Source organism: Salmo trutta, chromosome 24 (assembly GCF_901001165.1).
Source record: "Salmo trutta chromosome 24, fSalTru1.1, whole genome shotgun sequence".
NCBI lineage: Eukaryota > Metazoa > Chordata > Actinopteri > Salmoniformes > Salmonidae > Salmo > Salmo trutta.
Window position 1 is genome coordinate 38,384,105 of NC_042980.1, and position 5,000 is coordinate 38,389,104.

A 5,000-nucleotide genomic window follows, 5' to 3' on the forward strand; every position below is an offset into this window, starting at 1 on the left:
CCCCCCACCACACACACCTCCGCCTTTGGCTTTTGCACAGTAAAAGAAAGAAGCCAAACTTGTTTTTTAGTAACTAGTAACAAATAACTTTGTAACTGAGTAATTTGGCTACATCTCTTATTTAAAGTTGTATTATCTGGAAGGGGTGGGAGGAAGAGAGAATATTGAGAGAGGGGTAGAAGATTGAGAGGGACTCCCTGCAGTGAGTTTGGTGAGGGGCCAGGGCTGGGGGGGCTGGGAGAGAGAGAGAATAGCATGTGAAATGGCATTTTGACATTACTACACACAGATCATAAACTAGCTAACAGATCATAAACTAGCTAACAGATCATAAACTAGCTAACAGATCATAAACTAGCTAACAGATCATAAACTAGCTAACAGATCATAAACTAGCTAACAGTTCATAAACTAGCTAACAGATCATAAACTAGCTAACAGATCATAAACTAGCTAACAGATCATAAACTAGCTAACAGATCATAAACTAGCTAACAGATCATAAACTAGCTAACAGATCATAAACTAGCTAACAGATCATAAACTAGCTAACAGATCATAAACTAGCTAACAGATAATAAACTAGCTAACAGATAATAAACTAGCTAACAGATCATAAACTAGCTAACAGATCATAAACTAGCTAACAGATCATAAACTAGCTAACAGATCATAAACTAGCTAACAGATCATAAACTAGCTAACAGATCATAAACTAGCTAACAGTTCATAAACTAGCTAACAGTGAGCTAGCTGTAACTAGAAAACACCTTTCTGACAGATTTAGAAACGTATAATATCTGAACTAGACTCTTACATGTATACATGGATGAAAGCTTCACGGCGGACTGCAAACCCTTTCATTAAATAAGACGTCCTGTGTCGTTTCCATTTTGTTTGTACAGCTTGCTTGGCCCGTTGTGTCAAGTCCCTCTGGTTCACCCTGACCGTGTGCAATGCCATAAGAATCATGTTAAGCTTTAGCCCCCACCCAAACTCGGACCATTTTACTCGCCCTAGCAGAGCTGGTTAGGCTGTTTTCATGTTATTCTTTAGTTTTTTTGCCAACGTTTACTGACACCGGCCATCTTCAACCGGTGTTGAGCGTTGGTAAATTCTTCAGTTCTTCTGCGTTCTGGTACACTCAGGCGAGAGTGCTCTGAAACAGTTGTTGCAGTGATGTTCTATTGAAATGGATACTTGCATAGTGGAGTCTTTTGTTAAGTTTTACTATGCAATACATTTAAAAAAAGCCACGTTAGACAGGATTACCTTCACATAATGACCATCTGAAATAGACAGAAGCGTGTTATATGGCAGACCAATCCAAACTCATCTCTCGGCATGTCCAGCCCACTCATTATCTCAGCCAATCATGGCAAGTGGGAAGGTTGCTGCTTTTTTCTGTGGCTTAATCATCATACAAATGGCATGCAAGTTTGTTATTAAATTTAAAATCGAACAATACATTTTACTTTGTTTTTACCAATCTAACAACATAATGGTAATCGTTTTATTTGAATGGGAAAACTCTCGATAAACTGGGTCAATCAAGATGGCATAGGCCTACTCACAATACAGGTGAATGCATATTCAATAGGAGTGTGTGCATGCATCGCATTATTAAGGTTGTTTTAGCTGATCAGTGGAGACTATGGTGCTACAGATGACCGTCTGTTTGCTTTCATTTGGGACTTACATTAGCCTACTGATCAACAACATTTGAATAGAAGCGTCACTGATTGAGAGGGGGTCAAATACTTATTTCCCTCATTAAAATGCAAATCAATTTATAACATTTCTGGCATGCGTTTTTCTGGATATTTTTGTTGTTATTCTCTCACTGTTCAAATAAACCTACCATTAAAATTATAGACTGATCCTTTGTCAGTGGGAAAACGTACAAAATCAGCAGGGGATCAAATACTTTTTTCCCCCACTGTAATTGTTTTCACCTATCCAATGGCAGTTCAATATGGGCCGCACAGGGTTTACACTATTTGCTCATGGTTACACGCTAATGAATGATGCCAGTCTCTCTTGTCTCCTTTTCTGTCATCTCTCTACTAGGACCCTGAGCAGTCAGCCTCCTGGACTGGTAACAATAGGTACTAGATGTGTCTACTGCATTGTGTGTGTGTGTGTGTGTCCTGGTTCTCTAGTCACTTTTACCCCTACCCACAGTACATGTACATACTACCACAGTTACCTTGACTACCTTTACCGCAGTTATCTAGACTACCTCATACCCCTGCACATTGACTCATTACCAGCAGCCCTTGGATAGTGCCTTGTTACCGGTACCCCTTAGATACAGCCTCGTTACCGGTACCCCTTAGATAGAGCCTCGTTACCGGTACCCCTTGGATACAGCCTCGTTACCGGTACCACTTGGATACAGCCTCGTTACCGGCACCACTTGGATAGAGCCTCGTTACCGGTACCACTTGGATAGAGCCTTGTTACCGGTACTCCTTGGATAGAGCCTTGTTACCGGTACTCCTTGGATAGAGCCTTGTTACCGGTACTCCTTGGATAGAGCCTCGTTACCGGCACCCCTTGGATAGAGCCTTGTTACCGGGACTCCTTGGATAGAGCTTTGTTACCGGCACCCCTTGGATAGAGCCTTGTTACCGGTACCCCTTGGATAGAGCCTTGTTACCGGTACCACTTGGATAGAGCCTTGTTACCGGTACCACTTGGATAGAGCCTCGTTACCGGTACCACTTAGATAGAGCCTCGTTACCGGTACCACTTAGATAGAGCCTCGTTACCGGTACCACTTAGATAGAGCCTCGTTACCGGTACCACTTAGATAGAGCCTCGTTACCGGTACCACTTAGATAGAGCCTCGTTACCGGTACCACTTAGATAGAGCCTTGTTACCGGTACCACTTGGATAGAGCCTTGTTACCGGTACCACTTGGATAGAGCCTCGTTACCGGTACCACTTAGATAGAGCCTCGTTACCGGTACCACTTAGATAGAGCCTCGTTACCGGTACCACTTGGATAGAGCCTCGTTACCGGTACCACTTAGATAGAGCCTCGTTACCGGTACCACTTAGATAGAGCCTCGTTACCGGTACCACTTAGATAGAGCCTCGTTACCGGTACCACTTAGATAGAGCCTCGTTACCGGTACCACTTAGATAGAGCCTCGTTACCGGTACTCCTTAGATAGAGCCTTGTTACCGGTACCCCTTGGATAGAGCCTTGTTACCGGTACCACTTGGATAGAGCCTTGTTACCGGTACTCCTTGGATAGAGCCTTGTTACCGGTACCACTTAGATAGAGCCTTGTTACCGGTACCACTTAGATAGAGCCTCGTTACCGGTACCACTTAGATAGAGCCTCGTTACCGGTACCACTTAGATAGAGCCTCGTTACCGGTACCACTTAGATAGAGCCTCGTTACCGGTACCACTTAGATAGAGCCTCGTTACCGGTACCACTTAGATAGAGCCTCGTTACCGGTACTCCTTGAAGAGAGCCTTGTTATTGTTCTATTTTTTTACTATTTCCTTTTTATTTAGTGTATTTTTTTACTCTGCATTGTTGGAAAAGAGCTCGTAGGTAAACATTTCACAGTAAATTCTCCACCTGTTCTAATTCGGAAGCAATATGAAAGGTGTTGACAGTTGAATGGTTGACCATTCCATTTGATCTTTCTCCTGGTCACTCTTAAACAGACACACACTGATAGGGATTAATGAAGAGGGCCAGCGAGTTGGAGCGTCCACAAATTGTTTGTACTGTATGTGTGTTCGTGCAACTGTGCGTGTTTCTGCGTGTCCGTGCATCTGTGTGTGTGTGTCTCTGTGTCTAAGCTGACCCCTTTCTGGTGTGTGTGTTTATTGATTGACAGTCTGTCGGAGCAGCACACACACACACATGGTGGGAGGGTGAGACGTTCAGGCTCAGACTCTTCAGGCTCAGACTCTTCAGGCTCAGACTCCTCCAGTGAGTCGGAGGAGGAGAGCAGTAGCCAGCGCCTTTGTAGCCTCAGCCCAGAAACACACTCGGATCCTGGGACGCCCACCGACGCTCAGTCCCTCGGCTGCACCGAGGAGGTAGTACCACCACGATCACTGTCTGTCACGCTGCTGTCTGTCTGTATACCATATCTCTCTCTCTTTAGCTACCTGTCTCTCATGGCATTTCTCATTCTCTTTCTTTCTAGATATTTCTCTCTCCCTTTAGCCCCTTTCACACTTTTTTTCTACCTCCCCCTTTTTCTCTCTCCCTCCCCTCCTTTAGAATTCTCTCTCTCTCTCTCTCTCTCTCTCTCTCTCTCTCTCTCTCTCTCTCTCTCTCTCTCTCTCTCTCTCTCTCTCTCTCTCTCTCTCTCTCTCTCTCTCTCTCTCTCTCTCGGTGAAGGAGAGGGGGTGAGGCGGGGGGGGTATGCAGGGGGTGGGGTATGCAGGGTGGGGGAGGGGTGTGCAGGGGGAGTGGGTGGGGGAGGGGTATGGAGGGAGGGGTATGGAGGGAGAGGGAGGCAGGGGGAGGGGAGTTGCTGTAGGAATTAGAGTCTTGGCGTCACGTCAACAAGCCCAGTCCCAAAGAGGAAAGCCCATGGGAGTTGGGAGTCCCGGAGATTCAGTTTCATGCTAACATTGCGTTAGTACGTAGTTAGCATCACAGTCTCTCCCACACTAATACCCAACAGCAGACTCTCCCTGCTATACTAGCTTATACTAAAGTAAAGGTAAGACAAACTTTAAAATGGAAGTTTCATTGGCAGTGAGTTACAAGCATGTACATGCCCAGTAGAGAGAGACCTATAAGGACCTATTACACCGCTGCTTATAGACAGACCACTCTCTCTCTCAATTGGAGAGGGAGAGTGGGAGAGAGGGAGAGAGGGAGAGAGAGAGAGAGAGAGGTGTGTGTGTGTGTGTGTGTGGGGGGGGGGGGGGTATTGTCAATGGAGGGGGACAGCAGTTGGGGGTGTAGGTTAGTTATGCAGAGAGAGTTGCGTAGGGGAAACCTGCTTCTCC

General features: G+C 45.4%; 1 protein-coding gene across 1 annotated transcript in view; it reads left to right on the top strand.

Annotated features, from left to right (window-relative positions):
• Positions 1-1,654: 1,654 nt before the first annotated feature.
• Positions 1,655-5,000, top strand: part of LOC115160554 (serine/arginine repetitive matrix protein 1) — a 24,616-nt gene continuing 21,270 nt past the window's right edge. Inside the window, exons 1-3 of the mRNA XM_029710719.1 lie at positions 1,655-1,672; positions 2,071-2,108; positions 3,869-4,073. Of these exons, the coding sequence (XP_029566579.1) occupies positions 1,655-1,672; positions 2,071-2,108; positions 3,869-4,073 (261 nt within the window). The remainder of the gene's footprint in view (positions 1,673-2,070; positions 2,109-3,868; positions 4,074-5,000) is intronic.